The sequence below is a fragment of the Neurospora crassa genome, linkage group II (assembly GCF_000182925.2).
Source record: "Neurospora crassa OR74A linkage group II, whole genome shotgun sequence".
In the NCBI taxonomy this organism is placed as follows: domain Eukaryota; kingdom Fungi; phylum Ascomycota; class Sordariomycetes; order Sordariales; family Sordariaceae; genus Neurospora; species Neurospora crassa.
Genome location: NC_026502.1, coordinates 281,094 through 300,433, shown reverse-complemented (window position 1 = coordinate 300,433; position 19,340 = coordinate 281,094). Strand labels below are relative to the sequence as shown.

Genomic DNA, 19,340 nt, shown 5'->3' with positions numbered 1-19,340 from the left:
TACTAGGTAGTTCATCGCATGTTAGGTTGTAAAAGACGGACTGGTAATGCCCTGATTGAAGATAAGTAAGGAAAGGTCCCGTCTGATCCCAAGCTTCCATCCAGGCGCAAGAAACACAACAACAACAACAACAACAACAACAACAACAACAACCAGCCTTCCCTTGCAAGTCATGGTGGTCCAAGCAAATGCCCGGGTTCAGCCACCTCGATTATGTTCCTTCCTTATAGCCGTGTCGTGAGTGGTAGAGAGGGAGGTCGCGTTAATGGGCCGCCCAATGGAAGACGCCTCAGCTCTTTCTCTCTCTCTCAGTTCAAGTTGCTTTGTCTTGATTACTCAAAATCGGACAAAAGTACCTTTTTGACTTTCAACAACAACCAAGAACTGAACACTTTCATAGCCAAGCATCAGCATATCAATCATCGACAGCCAGCCTTACAAACCGGGCCTTTTCCACCGATCGTGTCTTACCCTTGCATATCTTTACGCTTTTCCAAACCCAACATTCATCAACTTAGTTTTGTGTTTAAACACCTGACTGCCGTGGACAACAACAGGCGTCGTATGGTACGGGTCATAACATACATAGATAGCTACACAGTAAGTAACTGAACATATCCATTGGTCGCGCCCCGCTCCTCTCGTCGTCCACTCCTCTCCACGTCAAACACATGACGGGAACCTTTTTTTTTTTTTTTTCTGCCAAACGGAGCACCACGGCTGCTGTCCATACGGGTACCGCGTTAGGTAACAAAAAAAAAACCCTAACAAACAAGCTCAACCAAACAGCACTCAGCAAAAGAGCATCTTCAACGAACAAACCGACGACAACTTGACGGACGGAAAGAGATCGATACGTACCCCGCGATTTTGTTGGAGAGAGAGAGAAACAACCCAAAAAATACCATAGATTCTTGAATTTCTCTGGGTCAAGGCATCATCCCGGCTTCCATCCTCCCGACCAACGGCATCCACCATCCATTTCTCTCTCGGGAACAAGAATCCACCCTTCCGCCCACTGCACTGCGATTATTCCATCCAGTCACCGATCCCAGAGCTTCGTCACAGGCTACATACCAGGTCCCCATCCGTCATAGCAGCGTTGTCACAGTCCATCCACATTTTACACTACGCCCAGCACACACACACCACCCGGTCACCACAGTCACCACTCCGCCGATTGTGTTGCGCACCCACCCACCCACCAACTTCCCAACTCGTCTCGTGTTCCGACAACCCGTTTCGTCGTTTTCCCCCGTTTCCATTTCCAGGATTTGCTTCCCAAACTGGCATCCGACCATCCGACAAACCGCCCAGGATGGGGCATGCTTGGCTCGACTCCCTCTCGGAGGACTGGCCCTCCCAGCCTGGCTCTCTGGCCTCGGACGCGTCCCAGTTTGCAAAGAAGCTGGACAGCCATCGGCGGTCACAGTCACAGTCGCAGTCGCAGTCGCAGTCGCAATCCCAATCTCGACCCGCCACCGCTCACAGTCGCACTTTATCCCAAGCAGACTCCTCAACTTCCCAAAGCAGGAAAAAACCTCCAAAGACCCCTCCGAGCCGAATCCCTAGACCGAATTCGAGTCGAACGAGTGCCAACAACAGCATCCTCCCCGATGATCGCCGCAACAGCAACACCGCTTCCAACCCTGCATCGCGCCGTGGCTCGACCAAGTCCCTCGGCGATAGAGTTCGCGACCGCCAACGAGCCATTGACGCCCGAAGTCGCACCGCCTCCGTAGCCGAATCCGTCCAGTCTGCTGGCTCCGTCATCCACAACACTGTTAATCGCAAGGAAGTGAATGGCTCGCCAGGGAGGAAACAGGATACTCCAGAGTGGAAGAGACGTTTGGTATACCGAGAGCTTGATTATGGCGAAGCACCCGACTTGTTTACTTCGGCTGGTGCAATCCTCGAATCCATCTTCAAGCCACCACCACCACCACCACCTCCTCCAGCTGCGTCGAACATGAATGCGGCGGACGCGCATACGAATGCGGATACGCGAAACGGCCGAGGTTTCGAATCCCAGTACGAGTCGCCAGCCGAGTCCCATGTCGAAATCACGTTGCCTTCGAGCCCGCCCTTTCTAGGCAGAGAACGGGACCCTTCAACCGTCGAGATACATGTGGATGAGTCTTTCCAATCGCTTCCCCCAATACCTAAGGAGCAAGAGGAGGAAGTCGAAGAGGAACAACAAGAGCAACAGCAAGAGCAACAACGGCGCACAATACCAGAAATACGGTACCGACGGGCTACCGATTCCACTGACCCCAGTCAAGGATCCGAGTCCAGTTTCCGCGCCTCGACTAGCCAGCAACAGACCTACCCCAAGGTCCGGTCAGGCACACCATCCACCTCTGCCTCGTCCCATCTTGGAAACCTCAGCGCTGGATCGCGTCAGGCAAGCGGCCAGAGCGTCTTGCGCCATGAGGATTTCAGCCCGATCCTACTCACTATGCACGACGAGGGCGAGGGCAACTCGAGTTTTGTGCCAGATATTTCCCCAGACGAGCTCCGACACCGCCTTGAAACTCTTAGAAAGAATCAGTTGCGCATGGCCCGTTCCGGCAAGAGCGATTCCGGTGGTAGTGTCTCTGGGAAGAGCGAGTCTGGAAAGAGCGAGGCTGAGGCTGCAGAGACGGGTGGTTCGTCAAGAAGCGACAACAAAGCAGGCGACACTAGCAACACCTCCAGGGACTACGAAAAGCTGGGAAGCTACATCAACGTCAGAAGAGGTGGTCGGTCTGCCGACGGATCATTCCAGAACCACATGTTGAGTTCAGCATTGAACGATATCTCGGATCTCAATCCAGAGGAGTCTCTTCAAGCTAGCACCCCCAAGCGCTTTCCCTCGGTCAAGATCGAGAACTGGGATGACTACGAGCACGTTCCTGCACAGGTCTCTGGCCACATCTCCGACGAAATTTCTCCCCGCACCAGATCTGCAGTTCCCCGAATCCCTAATCTCAGCGTATCCACGAAGCGCGTAGCATCTTCGCAGCAAGGGGCCGGCAGCCCTTTGAAGCTCTTCCAGCCCTACGATACCTTTACCAGCGAGATTCTGCAAAGACGACTCAGTCAATATCACGACGACACCCCGGGTGAACAGGCTTCTTCTGGACAGCAAACTGGAGATGAGTCTCCAGTACACGTTTCCTACATGGACTCTGGAGGCTATTTATCACCACCCAAGACCCACACGCGTCGAGGACAGGAGACGGGTCAACGCAAGGCCTCGGTTGCAGTCAACCAATTTGGAGCTGGGGTCTTGGATGGATACGAGTTTCAGGACGATTTCTCGTACCAGTCGGTTGGCGCATCCGGCATTGAGGGTGACAAGGAAAACCAGGGTCCAAATGACGATTCTCAGCCAGAACCCCGGATCCCTGTCTTCGACTTCAGCCGTCCTTCTTCGCGCTCTGAAGCCGACGCCGGCGACGACGCTGATGCAAGCAACTCTTCGGTGCGTAGGAAGCGCCAAAAGCCCGCTGACTCGGCTTCATCGAAGCGACATTCCAGGATGGGGTCAAGCATGGCGCATAAGAAACGTCATGCTTTCACCCATATCCCCGCTACGTTTGGGACGCCAAGCAAGCGACGATCAGACCCAGCCCCCGAGTTCAAGCGGCCGCGCACTTCTCCGTCAAAGGATCCGACGCCTAAACGACGTAGGACTCTGCATGAGTCGGACATCGAATTTGGACTGGAAGACATCTCTCCCTCTCCGGAAACGCAGTCCATGAAGCTGTCGTACCAACAGATACAGGCTGCTATCGAGAAGCGGCGCAAAGAAGTACACGCTGAAAAACATCGCGAACAGGTTGAGCCTGGTACGCCCTCGGGCAAAGATGTGCCAAGACCACGCACGCCGACACCTCTCCAGAGATCGTCTCTGCAGAAGGACGGAAAGAAGGGAAGGCCGCCTTTGACGGAGCTCATCACAAAGCCATCCAGTCGTCCTACTAGGCCGTCATCCAAGGCGTCTTCTAAGGGCCGCACGCCCAAGGAACATGGCGGACCAGGGTCGGCAATGAACACCGACCGCAAACCTTCCATCAAAACCGAGGATTTCCTCATCGAAGCCAACAAGATCATGGCCATGATTCGCAAGAATGCCGCCAGCGGTCTAACTAGTGTTGAGGAGTCGGATGAGTATGATTCTCGCCATGATGCAGATGGGGAGAGCTCCTATGAGGAGTCCACTCAGGAATCGTTCCTGCGTCCGCCCAGCCGCGAGGGACGCCCGCCTTTGACGCGCAGATCAACCAAGCAGGAAGATCCCGTCCTTGCAGAGCGTCTCAAGCAGTATGAGGAAGCAAGCGATATGGGCGACATCATGGGCTCGTCTCTGCGTTCGGCTGCCCTGCACCGGCAAGGCTTTGGTACTGTACGGCAGGATGAAAAGCATCATGCAGGCAAAAAGGGTGGACCCGTGTTGCCCAACTTTAGGGACGACGGCGTCATCAGCGATCCGCCAAACATTCGCATCTCCTGGAACCCAGCGCTCAAGACCAAGCTGTCGCATGAGAATGTGGAGGATGGAAGGCATACCCAGTCCGAGTCTGATAACTACACGGGACGGTCATCTCACACTACCTCGTCCAAGGGCTCCGATAGCAGAAAGACGATTGCGCCGGAAAGTGTACTGCATCTTATTCCAGACCGAGTCGGCAACATGGTGCTGGACAGGGAAAGAAATGTGTGGGTCAGGAAGCGTCCATCTAACGGGTTCATGGGCAGCAGACAAAATAGTTTCATTGCCTCGGAGGTGAGCGAAGATGACCCGTTCGCTGACATTCCCGATCTCACCGTGGACATCACGGAGGAATTGGAAAAGTTGCGGCTTACGACCAACCAACGGGGGCAGGAGCACGAGCACGAGCAGGATGATGTCGACCTGGACCAACCATCGGATGTCGCGGCACCTTTTGGCGATGACGATTTCCTTAACTCGGAACCGCAGTGGCAGCCAACCGGGAGTCGCAAAGACTCTGACACGTCGAACCCTGGCAAGAAAAACAAGCCAACCAGAACTGACGAACAGCGCGACGCAAAGCCCTCGTTGCAGTCACCCACCACGGCGGCGGGCACGGGTACAAGCAGCACAGGAGTCGATGTCGAACATGAAATTGGGATATACGAGGACCGAGTAAGCAACATCCCACAAGCAGCCCGGCCCAGACGTCTCACGATCAGTTTCTCATCACCTATTGCGTCTATCATCCAGGACATCCAGGAAGTAGCAGACGACGTTGACTCCGATGCCGACGCCCCGAGCGCGCTAGGACTAACAACAGGTGGGGAGGGCAACAACAACAACAAGCAGCAGCAGCGCAAGCGTAGCCTGCCACCTCTGCCGCCCAGAGGTTACACCAAACAGCAACAACAGCAGCACCCGCAACCCCGAGGCCGCGGAGCCGTCTCCAAGCTGAGGAACGACGTTGTGTCTGGTTCAGCGTCTAGGTCACGCAGCCGTTCACGAGGTCCGCCGCGTCACTTGTCCGTCAAAGGCCAGACGTACATGGCAAGACCTGTTTCACGGATTGACGAGCATGATGAAGAATCCAGTAATGCTAATAAGAACAGCTTCCCATTTCATGGTCATGATCAGCCGTCGTTATTATCGCCACAACCTCAGGGCATGGAACTCAGCATCGTTGCTGCTGATACATCAATGGTCAACCAAGACGACCACGAAGCTCAACAACACAACAGCATTTCCTTCCTGGTGGCAACACCCGCTCACCATCTACGACCATGCTCCATGTCCGGCGCTGACCCGGCTCACATCATCGGCCAGTATGTCGGCACCTTCTCTCTCAGCCCCCTATCGGACTTCACCATCCACCCTCCCGACGAGTCGTCATTGGCTCTTGAAGCAAGTTACGTTATTGGCAACCACCACCTCGTCACCGGCGACCACCACTCCCGTGGCCGCTCTATGTCCATGTCTACCCGTGACCTCGTCGCCAAGCTCACCGAAGTCGAGCCCTTTGAGCCCTACTGGGAAGATATGCGCAACCTCTGCCTTGCGCACAAGCGTTTGGAATCCCTGCATGCTCTCGATGAATTCTGTGGCCGTCTCGAATCCCTAGACGCTAGCCACAACGAGATTAGAAACCTCACCGGCGCTCCGTCCACTACTCGCTTCCTCAAGATGACCAACAATCAGCTCTCAAGCCTGACGGCGTGGGGACACTTGACTAACCTGCAGTATGTGGATATCTCCAACAACCGATTGACGAGCTTGAATCCGTTCAAGCAGTTGGTGCATCTGAGGGAGTTGAGGGTGGACAACAACCGCTTGGAAAGCTTGGAGGGGATCAAGTTTCATGATGGGTTACAGGTGTTGAGGGCGAGAGGAAACTGCATTGAGGAGGTGGACTTTGATGGGGCGAGGCTGGTGCATCTTACCGAGTTGGACTTGAGGGATAACAAGATTAAAAGGGTGGTGAACCTAGACCAGTTGCCGGTTTTGAGCTCGCTTAACCTCGAAGGGAACCAGATTGAGGTGTTTGAGGTTGGCTCGCCGGCCGCACTTACCTCTGGTTCCTCTCCCGTTTCTGAACACGGTCAGGCCGTTAGTCCGTTGAGGTACCTCCATCTCAACGATAACTGTCTGAGCCATCTGTCCATCCACCACCTCCCCCATCTACGACTCCTCCATGCCGACCGTAACCGCCTCGTCCGCATCCACGGCTTCTCTCGCGCTCGCCATCTTGACTCGCTCTCCCTTCGCGAGCAACAAGGGCCCGAACCTCTCGACCTCGACCACCTCCTCTCTCGGGCCTACGAAGTCCGCAAACTGTTTTTGTCTGGAAACTACCTAGGCAGCACCACCAACCCCAAGGGCGTCGAAGAGAGTGGTTTTAACCCTCCCATCGATCTGCTCAACCTGCAACTCCTCGAACTAGCCAACTGCGGCTTGACCAAACTGCCCGTGGACGTCGGACAGATGATGCCCAACCTGAGGGTTCTCAACCTCAACATGAATGCGCTTGAGGATCTGTCGCCATTGAGACATGTACCGCGGTTGAAGCGGTTATTCATCTCCGGGAACCGGATTAGGGATCTGAGTTCGCTAGTTGACGTCCTTGCCAACTTTTCCTGCCTCACAGCTGTTGATTTGCGAGGAAACGGACTGGTTATGGGGTTTTACTCGCCTGTTCAGGAACTTTGTAAAGGCAACACTAGTCTCGGCGGCAAGCAGGACAAACCCACCACCAACGCAGGCGAGGATGCACGGAAGGGACAGGAGGAAGCAGATGGTGGTGGCCAGGAGCAGGAGGAAAACCACGAGAATAAAGACCAGTGGACTCTCCCCCCGCAAACGCTCGCTTCCGATAAAGCGTACGCGTCGAGACTCGATCTGCAGACCAAGATGCGGCGCAGAGTCTACGACCATTTGTTGGCCGAGAAGTGTGCAAGGCTGAAAAAAGTGGATGGTCTCCCGTTTGATCGCGATCATGTTCTTTCTCTCAGGGACGAAGTTTGGAAAGCGTTGGTTGCTCGCGGGGTGTTTACCGTCCCGGGTCAGAGTCACGGTCAGAGTCACGGTCAGCAATCTCCAGCGGGCGCGAATGCGAATGCGGCTCCTGTTCCGGGTAGTGCTGCTGCCCCTGCCCCTGCCCTTGCCCTTACTCCTGGGAATGGGAATAACTTGGTGGGAGGCGGTGGAGTCCCGAATGTTCCAGTCGTGCCTGGTCTTCCTACGGGTGCTTCCAGTTTTGGGTCAGCTGTAGGTTTTGGATTCGGTAGTCCCACGACAGTGGTGGGTAGTGATGCTGAAGGACCGGGACACCTTCAGAGTCACGGTGTTGGTGGGAGGAGGCAGAGCATGACCATGAGCATGAACATGAACATGAGTCCTGTTGCTGGACGCGTCCCAGTCAACGGGCAGGGTCAGTCTCAGTCTCAGTCTCCGTACCAACAGCAGTACCAACAGCAGCAGGTACAAATGACGCAAAATGGAAGTCCCTCGAATGGAAGGGGTCGTGGAGTTAATGGAGTCAATGGACGGCTGCATGGCGGGGTGTTAAAAGAAGTAGACATGAACGCTAATGGCGGGATGGGTGGTGTGAGTGGTGGTGGTGGTGGTTATGGAGTGAATATGTGTCCTCCGAATCAAAATTTCATGGGACAGATGGGCCAGAGAGAGACACAGGGCCAGAGGAGTGAAAGGGAATTGGAAGAGAGGCTCAGACAGATGCAGAGAGAGAGAGAGGAGAGGTGGTTGGCTGGTTGAGGAGTCAGTGGAGACTTTGTTGGGTGAGCTGGTGAAGCACTGTTCGGTTTATTTGTCTTTGGTCTGCAGTCTGCTGTCTGCTATCGCTGGTTTCTTTTGTCGAATGTCGAATGTCGAGTGATGACTGGATGGATGACTGGATGGATAAATGGATGGATAAATGGATGGATGGATGGATGAAATGTTTGTCATGAACTGTCATGATTACGAAAAGTTTTTCTTTTTTTCTTCTTCTCCTTTTTTGCTGGGTTAGCTGGGTCGGCCGGCTCTGTTCTCTTTCTATCATGGTTTTCTCTCAACAAGCAAGGAGTTATGAGGCGTGCATAGCAACGGTTTGTTTTCTTTCCTGGTATGGTTTTACGGTGTATGGTTTCTTGCTCTTTTCTTATTGTTGTTCCTTCTCATTGTTTCTTGTTCTTGTGGTATGGGATCAAGTTTATGGCTATATAGATAGTCGGTAAAGGGCGCTTCATGACAAGCATAGCATGGCATGGTTATGATATGGTTCTAGGGTATGGTACTACACTACTGGTAGTCTAGGGAACGAAAAATAGGTGGGAAGGGGTGGGGGTGTTTAGACAGAGGAAAAAGAAGAGAGAGAAAGAAGGAGAGAAGGAGAGAGAGAATGGCTCAATGAAAGAATTGAGAAATGGGAATGAATGATTTTTCTCCTTCAGTTGTCTCCTTGGGAAACGAGGTCTGCTTTCCGTCAATATTTGAAGTGAGACCGTTCGTTGTTCGCCTGGCTATAAAAACAGTAACAGTAACAGTAACAGTAACAGTACCTACCTCACTCACCCCACCACGTCAAAACACTTTCAAGTACACATCAAAGAACCCCTCTCACGGCTCACTCGTCGCCATCGAATAACAACACCCTATTTTAACCAATGAATTGGAAAGTCCCTTGACCACTCTCCATTTTAAAAAAACGGACGGACGGTACAACCACAGACACGCTGATAAGTACTTAGCTAGCCCAGCTTCTCGGCTTCTCCTCTCCTCAGCTTCAGACGAATCTCGAATCTCTTCTATATATAAATGACTGTTTATCCCCATTATCATTTCTTCATAGTAGTTAGTGTGTTATGTATCAGGTGTTTAACGTATGATCACACCAATCCGCTTTATATCAACCCACATCCCACCTCCCCCTTTTTTTTTTTTTTTTTTTTTTTTTTTTTTTTCCCTTCTTTGCAATCAGCTCTATAGACTCCCAGAGTCGTCGTGCTACACAGCACAGGTTAAAACAGACCAAGAGGGAGGGAGTCTTTTATTATCACAGCTACCACGGAACGGACGGGTTGGGTAGGTACCTACCCTTTGACGTGTATCTACCTACTCTACCCACCCCACTTGTAGGATCATACGGTAACACTAGTCTATATGATTTCTGGAATGGGAGGGCAGGTTGGTGGACCAGTGACTACTGCATCCGTTACCTACCTATCTACTGCCTACAGAAAGAAAAAAAGGGAGAATAGTGACATGGTTCGTTTTATATTATGATAATCTTTTTTTTTTCTGTTCTGGTCTGTTTTTCTCTGCTTTGTTCTGGTCTGGTCTGGTCTGCTCTGTTCACTGCACACTGTTCACTGCTGCTCACTCCTGTCCTGTCTTTATCCATATATCCATAAAATAACCGGACGTCAGGATAGACACAAACAAACACCAAACTTAACTCTTTCAACACAACCATAACAAGCAATTGCACTTTCAATCATAAATTCCATCAATCAATCACCCAACTTGAAAACTCCCTAAACACCCTACCAAACAATCTACCAACCTGATACTCCAATAATCAACAGACAAACAAACAAACAGCCGGCCAAGCCTGCACATCAAACATTTCTCAACTCGACACCCTCCAGTCTCCTCCCATTACTTTCCGTTCCGTTATGTTATTATAATCTCCACACCGCGTAATCGCATCTTTCGTAAGTTGGCCTTACTCCGACACAAACCCCTCATCCTCCTCGGCACCATACGCAGCATCCTCCATCATCTCCCTCTCAATCTCCTCATCAACCGCCCTCCACGTCCCCAACCCCAACTCCCTCCTCACATCTCTCTGGATCCTCAAAAAGTACCTTCGCAAACTCCTCAGACCCCTCAGAAACCCGTTATCCGGTTCTTGCGGGTACCGAGGCGGACACGGCTTGCCTTCGATGCCATTGGCAGCCAAGTCCTCGGCCGTAACGCAGTTGGCAAAGTCCGCCATTTTGAAATCGATTTCATGCTTGTCTTTCTTCTTCTTGCCTCCGCCGCTGCCGCTACTCCCGTTCAGAGTATTATCGATGCGATGCTTAATGGAGACGGCGTCGTCGTTGTCCGTCGCAAAGTCGGTCGAGTAGTAATCCTCCATGGCCGTGTCGTATTCCGAGTGCGTGGTGGTGGAGGGCGTGGGAGGCGCAGGAGGGGGAAGCGGTTCGCCGTCGTAGAACATGAGGAGCGAAGCGGCGTAGAAGCGGTAGCCTTTTAGTCGCCTGATGATGACTTCCAGTTCTGCTAGCTTTTGCAGCACGGTGGGGATGTGCCGCAGGATGGAGGCGCGGTCGACGCCGTTGTAGAGGAATCGGGTCAAGGCATCTTGGAACTCTTGGCCGGCTTTGAGGTCGCGGCCGTAGTACTTGTCTTTGAAGACGTAGGACTGGGTGGCGACGTCCCAGACTTGGAGGCCGCAGACGCGTACGCCGAGCTCGCGAGAGGTGGTCTTGGCGCATTTGCCTTGTTGGGATTTTTGCTTCTTGGGGGAGGCTTCGACGCCGTATTGACGGGTGCCCATCTTGAGGTCCATGATGCAGGGACGCTTCATGCCGGCAGTGAGGTCTTCAAGCAGCAAGAAGTACTCGACGCGGGAGTCGGTTTGCGTCTGAGCTTCTTTGGGGTTAATGGGCCGGGGGATCTTGGCGATCTCGTTGTGTGGGCTGGAAGGAGCAAGGTCATCGGTGTTGACGGAGGCGTCGACACCGTTGGTACCATTGGTACCATTGTGCGTGGTATCCAAAGGCCCAATGGACTCCTCTGCTGGCACACCCGGGACGCCACCAGACTCAAACACGGGCTCCTCGTTATCAGCCTTGTAGGGAGCCGAGTCAGCCTCCTCAAAGTATTGCAGGTCGCCGCGCGAATCCTCGACGTCCTTCGGCTTCCTCCTCAGTCCCGTCCCCGAGTACCGACGCTTCTTCTTTGGCTGAGCGGGCGACGCATCCTTCAGGATCTCTGGCTCAGGAGCACTAGTCCCCGTCACGTCCTTAGGCCCGTCGTCTTCCACTCCTTCTTCCCTGAAGCTGCGCGGTCGCGTGGCTAGGTTCTCCTCGCTTCGTACCAGGTCGCAGGGCTTGAGGCGCGACTCCTCACCAGCACTGCTGGCCCGCGGCTTGGCATCTTGAGCGACGTCCAAGTTCGGATCCGACTCGGTGTGGCGGAGAACTGGCTGCAAACTCCGCCGGGAGAAGGGCCTTTGGTGACCCTTCTTATGACGGTGAACAGCAACGGGCTGCTTGAGGAAGGCGTCATTGAACACCTCGTTGCGCAGCCGCTTGTTCACCATGGTGGCTCCCCAGCTGTTAGCATGCCGATCCTCCAGCCTTGGTCGCAACATGTGGCTGGGGTTCTCAGCACATTGTCCGTTCATGATCCTACGCCCATGGAGAGAGGCCGAGGAGGCACTCCGTAAACGAGTGAAGGAGCTTGATGACGCCAATGCTGGTTGGATCAGGCTTCGGGGGAGGATGTGTTGGTTGTCAACAAAGGTGACAGTAGGGATCTGACCCAGTGGTTGCTGCAGCGACTGGCTGATCATGCGCTGCTCAGGCTGTGCCGGCTGGGCACCGTGGGTTGTTGGGGCTGCTTCATCTCCTTTAACACCGGAGCTTGTAGCTTCGTCTTGGCCCGCTGTAGGGGCTTCCAGCGCAGCAGCCGCCTCGTCTTTCTTGTGCACCGACTTGCGACGAGGCTTCTTTTGGAAGGTAACGTTCAAGACACCAATATATCTGCAGCAACAACAGGGTTAGTCATGGGACCATACAGCTATACATGATATACATGGGACGACAACGTACCTTGGCAAAAAAGCCAACAAGTCGCGATGGTATCGTTCAATTTTTTCATAGAATTCATTCTCTCGGTTGTTCAACTGTTTACAGACGGCCCGCCGAGAAAAGCGCCAGAGAGTGGTGTGCCCTCCGACTTGGTGTTTGTAAGGGATCAGTTCAATTGCATCTAGGGGTTGCTCTTCTTTGGGCTCCCCTTGGTGGTCATGGATGGCTTCTTCGGGATGACGGTGGTGATGATGGTGATGATCATGATGACGAGAATGATGCGCAATGGACTGGAATGGCTTCTGTGGTGGAGGGACACCAGTTTCAATCTCGTCCGCAACGGCAGGTTCATTGACTTTGCCAGTGTCTATCTGAGAACCTACAAAAGGAACAGTAGCAGCGCTGTCGGCAGCAGGCTTGGCAGGCCGATGGGTCTTTTCAACGTCAGGACACTCGTCTAGACACTCGACCTCGGGCTCACCCGCTTTCACAAGCCACGAATGGAAATCTTCAGCCCGTGAGTGTGTTCTGGAAGGAAGCGCAGTTCGGGAAGAAGCGGCGCCAGGCACGTCGGAGTGCTCCTCCTCAGCCTCCTCGGGGCCCTGATGTGGTAGGAACACGGCCGACGAAATCTTTTCCTCCCCAGACTCTTCGCCCTCCTCTGTATGCGATCCACCTTCAATGCTAGCATCCGACTTGCGCCGAGGCTCTGGCTTGCGATCCAACGACGGAGAACTTTTGCCAACAGCTGCAGCAGTATCTTGTAGTGCACTCGTATGCTCGCGACCCGGGGTAGCAGGAGGCTGATGCTTTAGCTGGGCCGGCTCTTCAACCGGCTTGGATAAGAAATAGTCTGGAGCGGTGTTGTTGTTGTTGTCGGTCGGGGATTCTGGAGTCAGCAAGGGAATGGAGCGAGCCTGGCTTGGTTCGTCAGTTTCGGGTAACTGTGTGTCCTCTGATGTAGATGCAGGCACAGTAGTAGGGGCCCGTGGCTTTCCTTCACCCTCTGTCTCGGTCTCCTCAGCCTCCTCGGCGGTGGAAGCGAGTCTCTCTCGCTTGGCGTCCTTCTTCTTGGACTTTTCATCAGGCAGACCCTCCTTGAAGAAGCGCAAACTGTGACTGGCCTTGCGGCTGCGGGCATTGGGCTCGACGCCGGCCAGGACCTCGGTGATGGACTTTTCGACCTGACCGTCCTGGTCGTCGGTCAGCTCTCCCACGCCGATGGACCAAGCCTTTTCGGGAACCGTCTGTGCTCGCTGATCCTTGCGCAGTCTGGGAATAGCATTGTCGCCGTTGTCAGCGGCTCCGTCATGGTTGTTGTTGTTGTTGTTGTTGTTGTTGTTAATCAGAGCGGTAGGGGATTCTGAAAGCTTGGTGGAGATGACGGGATGGGTGCTATTATCAGCACCTGTAGACTCGAGCCGTTCTGGAGACCTTGCCCGGCCCTTATTCTTTGTGAGGTATTCGCGGTGTCCCTTGAGCATGGAGTTGACCTGACGCAAATCGAGCTCGATGGCGTTACCCAATGGAGGGCCCGTCATGGTGGCGGTCGACGTGACGGTAGCAGTCATGGAGGCCATGGTGTGTTGTGTCTTGTGAAAGATGGAGTTGCGAGGGGAGCCGGCTCTCGGGGTCAGGGCGTCTTCTTCTTCGTCCTGGCTATAACGGGGGTCTTGTGGTGGCGGTAGTGGTCTGGTATGACTTTCAGACGGAACGGTGGTCAGAAGATGAGACGAGGAGACGACTTGAGGTTGAGGTTGAAGAGTGTTATCAGCTAGTAGTGGTGGTTGTTGTTGTTGTTGTTGATGTTGTTGTTGTTGATGTTGGGGATTGTTATGATTTGTGCCACGAGCTGTAGCAAAAGCCTGGGTCAGCAAGGAAGCGCCAGGACCGGAGGGGTGTCTCTGGAGATAAGCAGCAGGGCCGCGGTGGTATTTGATCGGGTCTGCAGCAGCAGCAGCGGCAGCGGCATGTGCAACGGTACGATCTGTGGTATTATCTGTGATGACCAGGGGGGTAGTGGGAGTGGGGACGGCAGCAGGAGCAGCAGCAGCGGGAGGAGGAGCACCACAATGTCCTGGCTGGTGGTGTCCGTCTACTGCTGGTGGTGGTGGTGGTGGAGGACCCGGGGACAGGCACGGCGCCGAGACGATGATGCCATGTTCCTGGTCTAGTTCTGGGGGGTCGACTGGGGGTACCAGACGGCAGGGAGAGGACTCGGCAGATGGAGAGGAAGTGGAAGTGATGTCGGAGAAGCTTGAAGCATCTTGACCAGCAGCAGCAGCAGCAGCAGCAAGCCGAGCAGGGCTCACCGAAGCAGCAGCGGGAGCGGCGGCGGCGGCGGCATCATGGTTGGTCGAATGCGAGTTCGACATGGGGAGGACATCTGACAGCTGCGCAGATACAGGAATGGAAGTACAGGAAATGGGATGCGGGATTGTTGGGGCAGTCGATCTGTCGTCGGTCGGTAGTGGTGATGGACGGATGTTGGTTTGTGTGGGTGTCGAATCTAGAGTGTTTTGGTAGTGTAGTGTTTTGGGGGAGGTTTTGAGTGGCAGCGGTAGGGAACTGAACCCGCCATCTCGTCGCTGAAAGAGGGCCGGCCGTGTGTGGAGACAGTGCGTATTAGGAGCGGAGATGCCAATACCGCGCCCCGCTTTCCATCGATTCTTCCTCCCGTCGTCTTGAGGTTGCGCCCTTGGCCCGCCAATGGAAGTACAGTGTAGCATTACCTAGGTACCCACGGTAACAGTCAGGTACGTACCTCGTTAACAATTCGAAAAAGTTCAAATGGTGATGGTCACGCACCGTCTCTTGGGCTGTCTGTCTTCCACTTTCAGCCCGATCAGGGGTGTTTATTATTGGGTAAACAAGGAAGCAATATACACTAGGAACAGGAATAGAGCAACATGTGTTACGCGTAGTGGCCAAAAACAAAAAAAAAAAAGTCCAAGCCGGTGCAGGGGACGTGATGCGTGCACTGATCATGGAATAGGATTTGATGTCAGCTGCATGGTCTTGTTATGCTACGGGCGTACAGTGCTGCCGTTACTGTCCCCAACTCGCGATTCCCTCCTGTTAGTAGTGTCACTGCAGTTCCAGGGCTCCCGTTCCTCGGTTCCATCCATCCAGGCAGAGGAAGAGAGGGGACTCGTGGCCCTAAACCTCAAGGTACCCAGGGCAGGTAGAGGTAGATACGTACAGAGGTACCTTTTCAACTAACTGCTGTACGACTTCCGTTGACTTGCTTCAGCTTCCTTTGATGGGATTTCCATCTTCTCCAGACGGGGCTCCATCTGTCACTCCCTCGGTCTCCAGCTCGATCCTTCTTCGGTCCTGAACAGCATTCAGTTTGTTATCTGTCACGTTCCCGGGCTCTAATCGTTGACAGGCTCGTCCCGCTCCTGGAACTTCTCCCATTGGCTTGCTTCACTCTGATCCTCTGAATTCCTTCGACAGGATTTCCCGCCGTGTCCGCTTACTTACCTATTACACGTATGTATGTATGTATGTATGTATGATCCACGGCGTGCCTTGATTACACTAAGGATTATCCTTATCTCTGTCTTCCGTCTTACCTCTAGTCGGTACACATCAATGACGGCCCGCCATACGTCCGTATGTATGTATGTCTGTCAGAATGCTCCGGACTCCGGCCAGGAGCATATCATCCCTTCCAAGTTTTCCATCCCTGTTTTCGCTGGCTGATAGGAGCCCAACATCGCCTATTAGTCCAAAACTCGACGCTGTTATCGCGGACGGCATTCATGTATCCCCGGCGCAAACCATCCGTCTTGACCACGCTGGGTGTGCGACACACCTTTTTCGCTTCGTTGTCGATACTGTCCTGACCGGTCAACCAACAACGGCTACAAGTCGTGATTGTCAAAGCGGGGGCTCCCACTCAGCCTGCTGCTTCTCAATTTTGTGTCATTCGTGCCACACGGCATGGCCGTCGTCATTCAGGAACAAATAATAACAGCAGACGAACCCCATTGTCCCGATGGCCTCTCCGGTTCGTCCATTTGAAGGTCCGAACTCGGCTCGGTACAGACAACTCTCAGATGTACAACTTGTTCGAGACTTCAACTCTCGTCCTGTCCATAGCGAGCGAAAAAGACATGGGTTCCCCCAACCAATCAAATCAAAACGTGCTTGAAACTGACCGCTCCCTGGACGGGAACTCCAGCTCAGCCCGGAGCCACTTTGTAGTGTACCAACTGACCGGTCCACTACCATAACAGCCTCGATTCCACCCCATTTCCATTTTGTTCCCATTTCACGGGAGGGACATTTCCCAGTCTCCACCCCAGACGACATGCGGTCCTCGCCTCGTTCCCTTTTCCGTGGGATTTGGTTCGTCTACTACGAGGTTCCTGTGTTCCTTGGCGGAGCTTGGAAAACGACTTCCGTCATCTCACCAAGATTTGCCCAACATCTTCTTCCCAAGGCTGGTTAGATTCTCTAGTGTAGCTTCTAGCAAAAGTCCAGATCCCCAGCTAGGTCCGCCAGATCCAATGTCGCTCGCGAACACGTGGGTCTTTTTAGCACCGCAGGATTTCTACATACACTACAGATCCAGATCGGCGGGTGGGCAGGGCTTTGGCAATTGTCTAGACTAATATTTAGCAAATATCGTCATTGTGCCAAGCCGGTTTTCCGGGGGGGATAACTGTTAACTACCAATGGCTTCACCACGCCTTTGTCACAAATTGCACTACATATTACACAAGAACTGCATGCCGCCCCTGGATGCTGGATTGTTCATGGGTCGTCGTCGTGGTCAAGGAGGACACGGTGTCATACAGAAACACAGTCGAAATAGTTTACCTCTTGGCTAAGAAACCTTGACGTCGATCATGATCGCCCAAGCCCAAGGACAAACCCAAGGACAAACCCAAGAACAACAGGGGAACACAGGCTCGTGGGCCAAATAGCCCAACCCAAGTAAAGCCTCCAACTTGACGGCGTGGTGCTCTCCAAAAGGATTCCCACAGGTCCGGTACATATCACCGCTTCCTTCTTTCGACCCGGTAGGTGGTGCCACCCCAGTTTAGTCGGTCAGTCACCCATCTAGCGTCAATGACAAAAACACACCATAGACTTGAGGATGCTCACTGCACGTCATTCATTCCCCATGGTTTTCTCGGGTTTAGTTCTTTCATCCATGGGACTCTATATACAATCCATTTCACCTACACTACACATCAAGCCTCGACGAGCACTTAACCAGGATAGACTAGATGGTAGTATGTTGCACCAATCAACCTCCTCTCACATATGTACCACGCCTACCTGCCTGCCTAGGTATCCTCGCTTCAAAAATGCCGATTGGGAACTATATATGTGAAGGTATCGTCACATCCCACAAGCTCTTACACGACCTACAACCTGCATCATCGGAAACACTATCCAGCCAGCCATGGGCCATAAGCCATAAGCCATAAGCCATAAGCCATAAGCCATAAGCCACATGCCAGCCCTGCTATTTTGAGCCTCCCGCCTTGTGTCCTACTTACTATGTGCCCGACCATTGTACCCATTGGAGTACGTCGGTGTATATACACTGCTAAAGTAGTGGTGCACGAACATGCATGATTTGCTCTTTACCAAAACATTTAGTCACGTTTTTGCCTGCACTGGCCCACTAGTTTATATTTATGATATGTTTATGTTGTGTTGTGTTGTGTTGCACATAGGATCCTATTACATGTACAGGTAGTAATTGGAGGCTTCAGCCTGGCTCCATTCGCTTTGATCTCCACTGGAGGTGGACTGGACATATGTACCTAGTCTACCTATGTTAAGTGCATAGCTCTAAAAACCTCCCAAATACCTCTAGATACCTAGGAATCATTTTGTGTGTGTTCCCTTAATAACTCCAAAGCACGTACTAGGTACCATCGTAACACCTTCAGGCACATTGTGGCTACCCACTCACGCATCATCATGGCTCTATTTAATCCAGCCCGGGACAAACGAGGTCATTAATTAACCTTCCAGATATTCACCTAGATTTACTAGCATGGGAATTTCGGGATAGGACAGCATGCCGACTGCGGTGCCGACTGCGGTACCTACCTACCTAGAAAGATCCACAAACTTGCGTGCTAGTGCATCACCTCTACTTTACCTAATCTACCACCACAGCAACTAACCGATGCTGACATGGAAGGACAACCTAACTGAAGAAGCTGCTGCAGGTTGTGCATTATGTCATGTCATGTCATGTCATGTCATGTCATGTCATGTCATGTCATGTAGGTATGTACCGGGAGGCCTCCCTCCCTCCCTCCCTCTTCCCCGTCCCTTATACTCGAGAGCCGAGCCTCATCGGGTATCTCTACATATCATACCGTAACGGTAGTAGTACTGTACTACCTAGGTATATATATCTCGTGCCTGAATGGATGTAACTTACCTCTTCCAGAAAAGAAACCGCTTGTGGTACTGTGTTGTAGAGGTAAGTATAATAGATTGAGCGGGTGAAGTCGCTGGATGCTAGCTGGGTAACCAAGGAGGAGGGAGGGGAGGGGAGGGGAGGGAAGGTGTGTTGGTTGTTACGTGGGTATGTACCTACGTATGTACGTGGAGGTAGATATTGTTAAAAGAGAAAAGAGAAAAGAAAGAAAAAGAGAAAAGGAAGAAAAGAAGAGAAGAAGAAACAAGGAAAAGAAAAAGAGGGGAAAAAAAAAAAGAGGTTAACAATTAGTTTTATCATGTGGTGCTGGCTACCAATGGTGGGGACCGGTACCTAGCAAGGTAACAGGGAAGATACCCCATAGGTAGGTAGCAATGTCTTGAATACATCTTATTTACGATGATGTACGGTGTCTCTGGAAATGTACATATAATTTTACAAAGGTTAGCGAATGAGAAAGTCCAGAAGGACACTGATGATCGGATAGGTGTCCATAGACATGGGAAACTGAGAGCACTGAATATAACAGCATTCGGTGTATTGGAACTCCTACCACGAACCTCTGTACCTCCGCAAGAAAGACATAGGTGCGGTATAGGAGACCTCGACTCCACTGCTTCTATGT

At 52.7% G+C, this 19,340-nt stretch overlaps 3 protein-coding genes across 4 annotated transcripts; 1 reads left to right on the top strand and 2 right to left on the bottom strand.

Moving 5' to 3' along the window:
- Window positions 1-1,138: 1,138 nt before the first annotated feature.
- Window positions 1,139-7,745, top strand: NCU03545 (the record flags this gene model as incomplete). 2 transcript variants are annotated; one of them, XM_011395253.1, is made up of 3 exons in its annotated part: window positions 1,139-5,152; window positions 5,231-7,607; window positions 7,729-7,745. In XM_011395253.1, the coding sequence occupies exons 1-3, from the start codon at window positions 1,319-1,321 to the stop codon at window positions 7,743-7,745; spliced, it is 6,228 nt and encodes a 2,075-aa protein (XP_011393555.1). In that variant the 5' UTR covers window positions 1,139-1,318. The 2 variants fall into 2 exon arrangements, with proteins under 2 accessions (XP_011393555.1, XP_011393554.1); XM_011395252.1 differs by having other exon boundaries at window positions 1,139-7,607.
- A 1,978-nt stretch (window positions 7,746-9,723) lies between these two features.
- Window positions 9,724-14,832, bottom strand: NCU03546 (hypothetical protein). Its single transcript, XM_951732.2, has 2 exons — window positions 12,316-14,832; window positions 9,724-12,246 (listed from the first exon to the last, which is right to left on the bottom strand). The coding sequence occupies exons 1-2, from the start codon at window positions 14,667-14,669 to the stop codon at window positions 10,200-10,202; spliced, it is 4,401 nt and encodes a 1,466-aa protein (XP_956825.1). The 5' UTR covers window positions 14,670-14,832; the 3' UTR covers window positions 9,724-10,199.
- A 676-nt stretch (window positions 14,833-15,508) lies between these two features.
- Window positions 15,509-16,561, bottom strand: NCU03547 (hypothetical protein; the record flags this gene model as incomplete). Its single annotated transcript, XM_951733.1, has 4 exons — window positions 15,509-15,630; window positions 15,777-15,780; window positions 16,115-16,163; window positions 16,461-16,561. 4 exons carry the CDS (start codon window positions 16,559-16,561, stop codon window positions 15,509-15,511), a joined length of 276 nt encoding a protein of 91 aa, XP_956826.1.
- Between the last annotated feature and the right edge of the window lie 2,779 nt (window positions 16,562-19,340).